The sequence below is a fragment of the Heloderma suspectum genome, chromosome 1 (assembly GCF_057233095.1).
Source record: "Heloderma suspectum isolate Gila_16-S chromosome 1, 16-S_ref, whole genome shotgun sequence".
NCBI lineage: Eukaryota > Metazoa > Chordata > Lepidosauria > Squamata > Helodermatidae > Heloderma > Heloderma suspectum.
The window spans coordinates 179,244,595-179,257,923 of record NC_139458.1 but is presented as its reverse complement, the minus strand read 5'-3'; the positions used below and the strand labels follow the sequence as shown (position 1 = coordinate 179,257,923).

The window sequence follows — 13,329 nt, the reverse complement described above, 5'->3', positions numbered from 1 at the left end:
CTTTATCTGAAGCCCTGCCCCCTTTCCCCCTGCTGCTCAGCTGTTCCCCACTGATCACCTGATTGGCGGAACACCAAGGCCACATGGGATGAGGCCATGAGCTGCAGGTTCCCACCACTGGTGCGTAGGGTTGTACTGATCTGCCTCTTTCCATTGGTCTGAAAAGCATTTATGATGGCATATGAGTGCTGAACCAGGCTCTTGCTCCATCTCATCTCTTCTTCACACCCACAGTACTATGCAAGTGCTCTTTCATGGCACACCTGCCACGTATTATTATTCATTAATAATAATGAATAATAATACATCGCACCTCACCTTTTCACCCAGAAATGGCACTAACGAATGGTGGCTAACAATCATAGGAACTAAAACATTCAAATTAAATCTTGGTTAAAGCAATCATAAAACAAATACATTCAAAACACAAAGACACAACAGTAACAAAATAAAAAACAGCACCCCTACCCAACAGACCAGCTTACATGCCAAAGGCCTCCTTGAAGAAAAACGTCTTTGCCTGCTAGCGGAAGGACAACAGAGAAAGCACCAACCTAGCCTCCCTCGTAGGGATGGGTGGAACTCCTACCTTTTGTTCAGGGGGGGTTCAGCGGGGGGGAGGTGATCCGTCCCTCCCCCTGGAATCTTCTTAGGCTGGCACCGCTCCATGACGATTCCACAGAGCTGGCCACCAGCTCCATATCACCAGCGATATGGGCGGCCATCATTGCCGTGCCGTATCAGGCTGACTCCGGACGCAAATGGCGTGCATTTAAATGGCTGCATTTAGCTGAAATGGCTGAATTTAGCTAAAACTAAGGGCTTTACGGCTGCAAATGGCGTAGTGGACGCCATTTGTGTCTGTGGTTTTTCACGCGATAGGCTAGTGGACGCCATTTGCATCCAGAGTCAGCCTCAGCCAGTGATATGGCATGGCAATGGTGGCTGTATCCCTGGTGCTCCGGAGCCGCCAATGGGGAGGATCCAGTCAGGGAGGATTCCACGGGGAGGTGGAGGTAAGGGATCCTTTACACCACGGACTCCGGATTCTTTTGAATGCGGCCTCATTGGGGTCCGTGGCGGAATTCTCCGACATCCCAGTTCCCTCGGCAGGGAGTTCCACAGGTCAAAGCTGAATGAGGTGGTGCCTTGAGGGAGGGATATATGAACAAAGGAATTGGCGTCTGAATTATGCAGCTAGACTTTTTAAAGTGTTGTCCCTAGGCATGAGGAGGCACCTTTTGGGCTCCACTTCAGGCAACAAAATGTCTTGTGTTGGCACTGTTCTGGGACAAGAGAATGAAGCCATTTGTGGTGCAGGACCATCAACTAAGGGTTCTGAGAGAGCGCCTCCTTCCTTACCAATCTTCCCAGTCACTGAGGTCATCAGAAGGCATGTTCCTGGTGGCTCTACATGGACCCATGGCCCAGTTGGAGTCCACCAGGAAAAGGGCCTTCAGTGTGGTGGCCCCCTTCCTGTGGAATTCCCTGCCTTTAGAGGTCAGGCAGGCGCCAACATTGTGTTCCTTCCGGCACCTCCTGAAGATGTTGTTATTTCAAGAGGCCTTCCTTGCACGACCAGCTGTGGTTTGTTAAATTCCAGTTTGTTGGGGTTTGTCTTTTTTTAAAAATGTTTTAACTCTTTTAATCTGTTGTTTTATTCTTTTACCATGTTGTTCACTGCTCAGAAATCCTCTGATGCGGAGCGGGGTGTGTGTGTGTGTGTGTATGTATGTGTGTGTGTGTATATGTGTGTGTGTGTATATATATATATATATATATATATATATATATTTGTTTGCACCACTGCTCAGTCAGGGTGGAGGCTGAGGGCCAAGCTAGATGGGACAATGGAGAACCATGGGTGCTTCCAGGCAGAGGGGGGTCGTACTGCTAACCATTAGAAGGTATTGTGCAGCTTTTCTGTCTTTTCTTTCTTACTGGATTTTTCGTGATAAGAGAGAAGATGGAGGAAGTAGCAGGAAAACATGGGAGAATTACAAGTGGAAGATTATGGGCTTTTCTACATGAGGCATTTATCATGCACTTGTCATTTCCTGGTTGTTTACAGGTACAAAATTGGTGACCCTCCAATTTTGCTTCTGTGCCTAACCAGTACTGTCAGCAAGTTTTTTTAGAGCAAGGAAAATGCGGCATTTAATTGTGAAAGCGAAGGAAAGCGCAATATTCTCTTGTGTATTTGTGCTCTTCTACCACAGCACAGTGTCACCTAGAGTTTATGTAGCAGGAAAGCAGGAAAGGAACCGCTGCTCGTGTAGCGCTCAGATCTCAGTTCTGCAACAAAAACCAAATGTAGATACAGCGGATTGATAGCCTTGTGTAGAAAAGCTCAATATCTTCTGGACACCCCTGCCCCCGCCCCAGTAGAATGGCACCATAATAGCCTTGCCTGGAAGCACCACAGGTTTGTTGCAGGATGTAAGGATTGAGGATAACATTTGTCTCCTCCCTCCCAGCTGTGCTTTAAATCCTCTCCTGCACTGTACAGATTCAACACAATTTGCATAGGGTCTTGCCATGTCAAAACTAGTTTTCAGCCTAATACAGGCACAACAGGAAAAAGGAAAACCTATATAGATTTTCCTATATAGGTGATGATCACCGAATATACAACAAAAGGTATATAAAATATATCAGCCTATTACCAAAAAGTATGTAACACAAAAAGATAGAAATGTAAACCTAAGGGTAGTATCCAATGTTAGTCCTACGTAGAGTAGACCTACTGAAATGAATGAGGCTTAAGTTAGTCACAAGCAAAATTAAGTCTCATTCATTTCAATGGGTCTATTTTATGTAGGACTAACTTTGGATACTACCCTCACACTCCAATGCGCAAGGAGGCTCCCACTGTCACAAATCAAACATCTCAGTTCAATGTATGCTATTACTTTAAACTTATTACATGCAAAATAAATCAGTATTGTTCGTTTTTGTTTTCAAAATTTACTTCGTAATTTTGCATTTTGTAAGGAAAGCAAACTGTTATTCCCACCCACCCCTCCCTAGGTCACTTTCAATGTGACTTTAAGCCTATCTGCTTGTGAGAAGAGTGGAAGGAATATCATCATAAAGCCTTTGGGTTTGAATGAAGCTCTGGAAATTGATATCCAGCCAGAATGTAGCTGCAATTGTCAGAAGGAAGCAGAGGTGAACAGCTCCAAGTGCAACAACGGGAATGGTTCTTTCGAGTGTGGCGTGTGTGCTTGCAACCCTGGCTACATGGGTCCTCATTGTGAATGTGGTGAAAAAGACTCACTGAGTGCAGATTCCTGTAAAAGTTACCCGGAGTTATCTTCTTGCAGTGGAAGAGGTGACTGTTATTGTGGACAGTGTATTTGCCACCTGTCAGCTTATGGAAATATTTATGGGCCAAACTGTGAATGTGACAATTTCTCTTGTGTGAGATTTAGAGGACTGCTGTGTGGAGGTAGGTCCACCTTAAATTGTAATCTGTTGTTGTTGTTTTTAAAAATCACATAATAAAATTATAGAAAACAAACTGGGAATAGCATACCAAAGAATTATATGCTAGGGGTGCCATTTAAAAACTTAATTAAGGGCCAATCCTATGTATGTTTAGACAGAAAAAGCCCCCATGCTGGCTAAGGAATGCTGGGAGTTGTAGGACTTTTTCTATCTAAAGATGCATAGGACTGGCCCTAAGTCCTTTTCCTTTGCTGCCCCTCAGTTGTGGAATGATCTGCTGGTGGAAATATGCCTGCTGACCTCTTCGAAGGTTTTTAAGTGGGTATTAAAGACTCTATTATTCTAGCAGGCATTCCCTTTTTAGAATTCCCTCTTTGTTGACTCACTGTTTCTATGCTGTATTGTTTTCATTCTTGGGTGTTTTGTTAAATTGTTTTTAACTTTGTACACCACCTACAGTATTTTGTATATAGGCAGGTTATAAATTGAATAAATAATAAGAATTAATAATTTTAAAAGTCTGTGTAAAATTGTAATGCAAAAAAGAGGGAAAAAGCAAGTATTTCATTTTAATCTGTTATTCACCATCTTAACACTGATGTACATCCCAGATGGGGCTCCTGTCATGCTCTCTACCAATAATATTTTTTCTTTCTCAAATATTTTTTGTATAATATTGACCTGGGAGTTGTGTGAAACAACAAAAGCTAGTTCACTGCTTTGTGATTTTAGTTGGTCCTAAAAAGTACTGTGATTCTGTACCTGTCAATTTATTTAAATTATATAACCTCTTGAAAAAATAACTTTAAAACTTCATAGCTGATCACTGAGGCGTTACAGAGATTAGGAGAGAAAGGTAACGATAAAGATCTGAGGGTTGAATGAATTATTTTGGGCATTGAAATCTTGGAATGGTATCGGATAGAAATCAAAAGAATAACTAACTCCCATGATTTTTCTCAGGCAATGGAGACTGTGACTGTAGTCAATGCCTCTGCCACAATGGCTGGACAGGTGAATACTGTAACTGTAGCACTGAGACTGATAGTTGCATTTCTGAAGATGGCACAATCTGCAGTGGGAGAGGCAAATGCATTTGTGGGAAATGTGTGTGCGCAAATCCTGGGGTTTCAGGTAGCACCTGTGAAAAATACCTTACCTATAGTGATCCTTGCAGTTCTAAACGGTAAGTTAATATTCTTATGTATGCTTAGAAACGTCTGTTTCTGTCACATGTCTAAAAGTACAGTAATATTTCAGAGGTGAGTTTTGTTTGCCACACTTGCTGGTTTTTACGCACTTCTGATGCAGTTAAATTCTAAGATGTTTTTGTCACTTTCACGTGCTATCTGTATTAACGGTATATATCTTGTACCATTTCTTTTATGTCTCTGATCACTTCCTGGTGTGGGTCAGGCTAACAGAGACCTTTCTGCTCTACCGGGGTGGTGGATCTATGAGGCTGGTCTACCCCTGGGACGCTAATGAGATCTGAGCAAGTCCTGTAAGATTGGTCAGTGTTATTACCCTCATATTGCCGATGGCATGCTGAGGCTGAGAGAAAGTTGATATCCTAAAGGAAGGGCAGGCAGAGCACAGATTGGGATTGACTGGTAGATGTCTAGGTGGTTTGCAGGAGATCTCCAAGACTTTAAGCAGAGCAAGGGAATATTAATACAACAGCAGCAGCAGGAGCAACAAATCTTGGCCTTAGGATGACCTGGTCTCCTACTTTAAAGAGGACAGTCCTCTTTTTGAAGGGCTGTCAGAGGACAGTCCTCTGTTTGGTGAGCTGCCCAGTCCAAGTCTGGTTTAAAGTCAAAGAACCATAAGAAAGGAGAGCAGGTGCCTTAAAGTTGCCCATCAAGAGTTGACACCTGGACAGCAGATCGAGCAAGCACACAGGTCATCTGGTCAGCCTTCCTTACTATGGTAAGATGTATTGTCTTTCTATTTAAATTATAGTTCATTATTTCTAAATTTGCATGTGTTCATATAGATTGGCATATGCATATATTATGCATATTGGTATTCTCTTTTGTCCTCTTTTTGGGTGATATGCATTTCAAAAAAAGTGGAAATGTTAAGTGGCCACCCTACTTGTGCTAATTGCTTATCTCTCAGCCTTAGTGTTCCTCAACTGTAAAACAGGAGTACTAATTGGTTGCTTTTGACAGTTCTGCTGGCCAGTTTTAGAGTGATATGTTAGAATCCCTGTTTTATGGTAATTCACATATAGATAGGGTGGACACTTACTGCCGAAACAGAGGGCATGCATCATCAAAAAAGAGGACAAAGGAGGGCAATGATTTGTATAAAATGTGCATATATTAATTCATGCATATAGATGAAAATTTAAAAATTATTAATTCAATAGAAATAGAAATACAATTCATGTCACCGTGACCAGGTGACCTTTGTGCCTGCTCAGTGTGTTTTCCAAGTGCTATCTGTCAATGGGCAATGTCAAGGCACCCTGCTTTCCATCTTTATGGTTCTTTATCTTTAAACCCAATTTGGACTGGGCAGCCTTTCAAATAAAGCATGCCTTCAAATAGAGGACTGCCCTCTGTAAAGTAGGTCACAAGTCTGACATCTAGAGCATCTAGAGCCACGGCAGGGCTAAGGTTTAAATTGGGGGACTTCCTGATTCATAGTTCAGTCTCCTAACCAATTGCTACATCAGCTCTTAGAAAAAATCATATTTATTTATTTATTTACATCTGTATACCACTCCCCATCTAAACAGATTCTGGAGCAGTGAACAACAAGAGACAAAATGAACAAAAGATAAGAAGAGTGAAACATGATATTAAAATTATTCTTTAAAAAAACAGAATGCCAATAAAACCGAGGCTGATCAACCAAGGAAGGCTTCCTGGAAAAGAGCTGTTTTCAGGAGGCACCAAAAACAACCCAGTGTTGGCACCTGCCTGACTTCCAGAGACAGGGAGTTCCCTAGGAAGGGAGCCACCACACTGAAGGCTCTTCTCCGGGTGGACTCCAGTCGGGCCATAGGTTCATGCGGAACCACCAGGAGCAAGTCCACTTGCCAACAACAAAATAATCAAAAAAGGGCAGCTCACCATCTTAAAAGCATTTGCATTTCAAATTCTGAGTTAAAAATAACAAGATGCAAATGTTGCCTCAAATGTCTAATTTAAAAATCTGGACTGCGGAATTGGAAAATTTGCCAAATATATTTGCAGCTATTTGTTTCAGCTCTAGCTGCAAGGAAGGAGCTGATAACTGTCTGTGACAGAATGCAATTGTACATTCTTGTACATCAACTGTACATCTTGTACAACAATTGTACATCAGCAAATGTACATCAAGCAGACAAATGTAAATGAATGATTTTGGATATTTACAAAGGGCACAGTCTTATGAGTTGTGCTCTCGTGAGGTAGAAGCCTTGCAACTTGCGGGGTTGGTGAGCAACAGAGGTGATGTTTTGCATTATTCTTTAGACGGGCCTCTGAGCTGAGCCCATCTGGAGAGGGCATGTCGGTGGGGGCAGAACTGGGGATGGAAAGACCATAGGATTCCTCATATCCTGGCCTCACCTCCCCCTTCCTCACCCACTAGCATGCCCCCTTTCTGAGCTCTCCAAGGATGCTTTTACGACCTCAGAAAGTAGCGGCCATGTTTCTTTCTGTGGCAGCTCTGAGAGGGAGGGGGCTGGGGGGAGGGATTGGATGCCGGAGTCTCCTTTTCCAGGTCATGACAGCGTCTACAGCTTTGGAGAGGAGACTCCAAAGAATCCTGTGGTCCCTGGGACTCTCTCCCAGGTCCATAGGATTGCTCTCCCCATTGCTAAAAATTAGCCAATACTGCTGCAATGCCATGGTCTGGCTTGTCATGTCACAGATCGTGATGTTTTTCAGGCGAAGTAGTTCCTTGGGCCACAAATGAAATACACGTTTGCTGCACAATTGCTCATAGGACCAAGCTGCACTCCTTGTTAGTTAAAATTATTGTTAGATTAGTCATTTTTTTCTGGTAGGTTGCATGAAATTAACTTTTACATTAATGTCATTAATTATTTTCTTCAACCAGGAAGCTCAAACCTGGCTCCAATCTCAGTTGAATCATTAGTAACCTTTCTACAAACTTCTGTGGGTGTTAGATTGATTCAGAGATTCTTTTTTCTATTATTTGTGCTTAAAGGTTTTAGCCATTGTACAGTGAATTAATTTAAGCTATTTCTAAATCACTTAATCAACAAACCCAGTTTATTTTAACTAATATATACATGAGTGCCTCCTAAGATATGTGAGTAATATCCTAGCGACTTCTGTTAAGAGAACCAAACAAGACTTATTTTTCTTTCTTTTTAATTGAAATGTTATACTTGGGGAAAACACCTGTTAGGTATTCAGAAGGGTATCCAGTAGCAAAAGAGGACAAGGCTCCTGCACTTTTAATAGTTGTGTAGAGCCAGGGTGGACAGAAGGTAGATTGGAATCTACTAGTACAGTCTTCCCCAACTTGGTGCCCCGCAGATGTTTTGGACTACAACTGCCATCATTCCTGACCATTGGCCATGTAAGCTAGGCCTGATGGGAGTTGAAGTCCAAAACATCTGGAGGGTGCCAGATTGGGGAAGTCTGTCCTAGTAGATCTCTGGGTGATTTGCAGATGACTTTTCAATCTAACAATAGCAACAACCAAAAAGCTTTTTTCCTCCTAATTTAGATTGCTGAAAAAGAATGATTGGGGGGGAAACCAGGAGTGGATTTTTCTGTGAAGGGACTTGTGAACTTGGTTCTGGTATTAATCACAAATTTCTGGGCTGGGCATGTGCTCAAAGACATCCTGTCCCTTAATTCTTAGTGCATGTCCACCCACCTGAGCCACTATTTTGCATTTATTAACTTACTTACTTACAGCATTTCTATACCACTCCACATCTAAACAGATTCCAGAGCAATAAAAGATAAAAAGGATAACAGAAATAAAACACTGTATTAAAATTTTTTATTTTTAAAAACAGAGTACCGATAAAAAGCGTGGCTGGTCAGTCAAGGAAGGCTTCCTGGAATAAAGCTGTTTTCTGGAGGCCCTGGAAGCAGCACAGTGTTGGCGCCTGCCTAACTTCCAAGGGCAGGGAGTTCCAAAGAAAGGGGGCCACCACACTGAAGGTTCTTCCAGGTGAACTCCAATGAGGCCATAGGTCCATGCGGAACCACCAGGAGCATGCCTTCTGATGACCTCAGTGACTGGGCAGGTGGATAGGGGAGAAGGCGCTCTCTCAGGTATCCTGGTCCCAAGTTGTTTAGGGCTTTGTACACTAGTACCAAAACCTTAAACTTGGCCTAGTAGTGAATAGTCAGCCAGTGCAGTTCCCTCAGCAAAGGAGTTGCATGCTGAAAAGGGGCAGCTCCTAACAACAGCTGAGCTGCTGCATTCTGTACTAGCTCCAGCTTCCAAAGCAACCTTAAGGGCAGCCCCACATAGAGCGCATTGCAGTAATCCTGTCTTGAGGTTACTAGCGCCTCTACCACTGTGGCCAAGCTATCCCTCTCCAGGAGAGGCCGTAGCTGCCGAAACAGCCAAAGCTAGTAGAAGGCATATGGCTAGTTTTGTATGTGGTTCCGGTTGGTGGATCCAAGGGTTCCTTTTTTAAAAAAACAAGGCATATTCTACAAGCGTGAAGTCTGCACACCACTGGGGTAGAAGAGGGAATTTCAGCAGGTGTCACTTGTCACGCAAGCCGCACCTGCTGAAATTTCCTCTTCTACACAACTATTAAAGGTTCTGGAGCCCTGTCTTCTTTTGCATCTGGCCACCCTGGTACCCTGGTTTGATGCTGAATATAGTCTAAAGTCATAGGCCATGACCCCACGCAAAGTCAGGTGCACTTAAGTCCCTTTGATTTAATGGGGTTAAAGTGGGCGTAATTGTGAACTAGATTGTATCTACAGCCTTTATCTATATATAAAGTATATTGTGTTTGTTTTCTTATGGCCACTGGTTATATTTTAGTTATGTTGTATATTTATATTTTATATTATGGTTTTAATCTTGTACACTGCCTGGATGTTTTACATGACAGGTGGTATAAAATATTTTAAAATCAATAAAGTAAAATGAATCTATATACAAAGTAGATTTGGGGAGACGGATACCCTGCTTCCTCTATAATAACCTTCTGTTCTGTAACAGTCTGTATAAATATGGTAATAATGTAAAAACATAATGGCAATTAGTGTGTGTGTGTGTGTGTGTGTTAACTGAAGCTAGATATGCAGAACCACATGCATGAATAATGTTGTCCTGTTCTGTTTTATATCTTATTTATTTATTTATTTATTTATTGAGATTTATTAGCCGCTCATCTGGCCGGCTGCCAGCCACTCTAGGCAGCATACAATACAAGTAACAACAAATGTGCATAATCAACGGAACAAAACAACATTGCTAAAAAAAAACAAAACCCTAACCCACCCTAAACGCCCACCTGAACAGCCAGGTTTTCAAAGCCCGGTGGAAGCTCATCAAAGAGGGGGCATGGCAAGGTCACTAGGGAGGGAATTCCACAGAGTGGGGGCCACCACAGAAAGGACCCTCTCCCTAGTTCTCACCAGCCTAGCTGTCCTGAATGCTTGAAGGGAAAGAAAGTTGAGGGAGTACTTTAACCATGCAACATTTATTCTGTTTTTAAATGCAGTACATATAAAATTACTGAGAACTACTTATTGAGCCCCACAGACCTTTTGTAAGATACTTTTTCAGATGACTGCATATATATTTCCTTTTGTTCCTGATGCCTTGCAAGTGATAGAGACTGAGGAGTTGTTGAATCATTTTTCTCAGGAGCTGCGTGGAATGTTACTTAGCTTCTCATGATCAGTCACAGGAAGATTGCATTGAAAACTGTAAACTGGTTGGTGCAACTGTCAGTAGCGAAGAAGGTCTGTTCCTTTATTTAATTTCTTTCTTTGGCATTATTAGTTGTGGCATTAGGGCTAATTACGTGCTGTTGCTTGTATTATTCAAGTCATGTTATTGTTTGATAGCAGCCCTCACAACCTGGTGCCTTCCAGATGTGTTGACCACAACTCGTATTATCCCCAGCAAGCATGCTGTGGATGATAGGTATTGTAGTCACCACATCTGGAAATAACCTGGTTGAGGAAGGCTGTTTTATTGGGTTTTATGTTTTTAATTGTTAATCTGGATTTGACTGTTTTAGGCTGCAATCCTATACATACTTAACTGGGTGTAAATCACGGTGGCACTTACTTCTGAGTAGACATGAATAGCATTGCACTGCTGTTTTATTGTGCCTTGCTCTGAGCATTAGTTTTGGTCTAGATTAAATGACTCATACATCTTATAAACAAATAATAGAAATGTAATCTTTTGAACATTGGATAATTTGTTGTTCAGTCATTCAGTCGCGTCCGACTCTTCGTGACCCCATGGACCATAGCACGCCAGGCCTTCCTGTCCTGCGCTCTCTCCCAGAGTGTGCTCAAGTTCATATTCATTGCATCGGAGATGCTATCTAGCCATCTCATCCTCTGTCGTCCCCTTCTCCTTTTGCCTTCAGTCTTTCCCAGCATCAGGGTCGTTTCCAGAGAGTTTTCTCTTCGCATTAGGTGGCCAAAATATTTGAGCTTCAGCTTCAGTATCTGTCCTTCCAATAAGCAGTCAGGGTTGATTTCCATTAGGATGGACAGATTTGACCTCCTTGCAGTCCAGGGGACTCGTAAGAGTCTTCTCCAGCACCACAGTTCGAAAGCATCAATTCTTCGGCGCTCAGCCTTCCTTATAGTCCAGCTCTCACAGCCATACGTTGCTACTGGGAAAACCATAGCTTTGATTAGACGGACCTTTGTCAGCAAGGTGATGTCTCTGCTTCTTACTATGCTGTCTAGGTTGGCCATAGCTTTCCTCCCAAGGAGCAAGCGTCTTTTAATTTCATGACTACAGTCACTGTCTGCGGTGATCTTGGAGCCCAAGAAAGTAAAATCTGTTACTGCTTCCATTTCTTCCCCTTCTATATGCCAGGAAGTGATGGGGCCAGATGCCATGATCTTAGTTTTTTTAATGTTGAGTTTCAAACCAGCTTTTGCACTCTCCTCTTTCACCCTCAACAAGAGGCTCTTTAGATCCTCTTCGCTTTCTGCCATTAGGGTGGTATCATCTGCATATCGGAGGTTGTTGATAATTCTCCCAGCAATCTTAATTCCGACCTGTGATTCATCCAACCCGGCATTTCTCATGATGTACTCTGCATATAAATTAAATAAGTAGGGCGACAATACGCAGCCTTGTCGTACTCCTTTCCCAATTTTGAACCACTCGGTTGTTCCATGTCTGGTTCTTACTGTTGCTTCTTGACCCTCGTACAGGTTTCTCAGGAGACAGGTAAGATGGTCTGGTACTCCCATCACTTTCAGAATTTGCCACAGTTTGTTGTGATCCACACAATCAAAGGCTTTAGCGTAGTCAATGAAGCAGAAATAGACGTTTTTCTGGAATTCTCTTGCTTTCTCCATGATCCAGCGAATGTTGGCGATTTGATCTCTAGTTTCTCTGCCTCTTCTAAACCCAGCTTGTACTTCCGGTAGTTCTCGGTTCGCATACTGCTGAAGCCTAGCTTGTAGGATTTTGAGCATCACCTTGCTGGCATGTGAAATGAGCGCAATTGTGCGGTAGTTTGAACACTCTTTGGCGTTGCCCTTCTTTGGAATTGGAATGTAAACTGACCTTTTCCAGTCTTGCGGCCATTGTTGAGTGTTCCAAATTTGTTGGCATATTGAATGCAGCACTTTAACAGCATCATCTTTTAGGATTTTAAATAGCTCAGCTGGAATACTGTCATTTCTGCTAGCTTTGTTGTTACTAATGCTTCCTAAGGCCCACTTGACTTCACTCTCGAGGATGTCCGGCTCAAGTTCAGTGACTGCACTATCATGGCTATCAGGGACATTATGATCTTTCCTGTATAGTTCTTCAGTGTATTCTTTCCATCTCTTCTTAATCTCATCTGCTTCTGTTAGGTCCCTGCCTTCTTTGTCCTTTATCATGCCCATCTTTGCACAAAACGTTCCCTTGAGATCTCCAATTTTCTTGAAGAGATCTCTAGTCTTTCCCATTCTGTTGTTTTCCTCGATTTCTTTGCATTGTTCATTTAAGAAGGCCTTCTTGTCTCTCCTTGCTATTCTCTGGAACTCTGCATTCAGTTGGATATATCTTCCCATTTCTCCCTTGCTTTTCGCTTCCCTTCTTTCCTCAGCTATTTGTAAAGCCTCATCAGACAGCCACTTGGCTTTCTTGCATTTCTTTTTCTTTGGGATGGATTGAGTTGCTGCCTCCTGAACAATGTTACGGACCTTCGTCCATAGTTCCTCAGGCACTCTGTCTATCAGGTCTAATCCCTGAAATCTATTCCTCACCTCCACTGTATATTCATAAGGGATATGATTTAGGTCATACCTGAATGGTTTGGTGGTTTTCCCTACATTCTTCAATTTAAGCCGAAATTTTGCAAGAAGCAGCTCATGATCTGAGCCACAGTCAGCTCCAGGTCTTGTTTTTACTGACTGTATAGAGCTTCTCCATCTTTGACTGCAAAGGACATAATCAATCTGATTTCGATATTGACCATCTGGTGATGTCCATGTGTAGAGTTGTCTCTTGTGCTGTTGGAAAAGAGTGTTTGCTATGATCAGCATGTTCTCTTGGCAAAACTCTATTAGCTTTTGTCCTGCTTCATTTTGTACACCAAGGCCATGCCTGTCTGTTATCCCGGTGATTTCTTGACTTCTTACTTTAGCATTCCAATCCCCTATGATGAAGAGGACATCTTTTTTTGGTGTTAGTTCTAGAAGGTGTTGTAGGTCTTCATAGAACCGATCAACCTCA

General features: G+C 42.4%; 1 protein-coding gene across 1 annotated transcript in view; it reads left to right on the top strand.

Annotated features, from left to right (window-relative positions):
- The window catches only part of ITGB6 (integrin subunit beta 6), a 59,674-nt gene that overhangs the window by 32,096 nt on the left and 14,249 nt on the right, over positions 1 to 13,329 (top strand). Inside the window, exons 10-12 of the mRNA XM_084811585.1 lie at positions 3,031 to 3,451; positions 4,414 to 4,636; positions 10,270 to 10,367. Of these exons, the coding sequence (XP_084667711.1) occupies positions 3,031 to 3,451; positions 4,414 to 4,636; positions 10,270 to 10,367 (742 nt within the window). The remainder of the gene's footprint in view (positions 1 to 3,030; positions 3,452 to 4,413; positions 4,637 to 10,269; positions 10,368 to 13,329) is intronic.